This window comes from Eimeria tenella, genomic scaffold (genome assembly GCF_000499545.2).
Source record: "Eimeria tenella Houghton genomic scaffold, Eth_scaff2934, whole genome shotgun sequence".
Lineage (NCBI taxonomy): Eukaryota > Apicomplexa > Conoidasida > Eucoccidiorida > Eimeriidae > Eimeria > Eimeria tenella.
In genome coordinates, this window is record NW_013542811.1 from 4,682 (window position 1) to 4,976 (window position 295).

A 295-nucleotide genomic window follows, 5' to 3' on the forward strand; every position below is an offset into this window, starting at 1 on the left:
CTCTCGCCGGGCCCGCCTGCTGCGCAGGCCGCAGCATCCGCGCGTGGTGCTGCTGCTGCTGCAGCTGCATCAAGCGCGGGTCTCGCTGAGGGTCGTAGAAGAAAGAACCCTTGCTGCTGCTGCTGCTGCTGCTGCTGCTGCTGCTGTCTAGCGAATCCGCCCCCATCCCTAGGCCCGCAATTCCCGCCAGCTCGTCGGAGACCTCTACCCCCTCCAGGAAGGGCATGGCGCTGCCTGTCCCTTCTGCTGCTGCTGCTGCTGCTGCTGCTGCTGCTGCTGCTGTCCCTCGGCCGCC

The 295-nt window shown here is 67.8% G+C and overlaps 1 protein-coding gene across 1 annotated transcript in view; it reads right to left on the reverse strand.

The window, feature by feature from the left end:
* ETH_00033675 (uncharacterized protein) overlaps positions 1 to 226 on the reverse strand; it is a gene marked incomplete at both ends in the record, with an annotated part of 2,644 nt that extends 2,418 nt beyond the window's left edge. The window contains one exon of the mRNA XM_013375646.1: positions 1 to 226. Coding sequence (XP_013231100.1) covers positions 1 to 226 — 226 coding nt within the window.
* Positions 227 to 295: the final 69 nt, after the last annotated feature.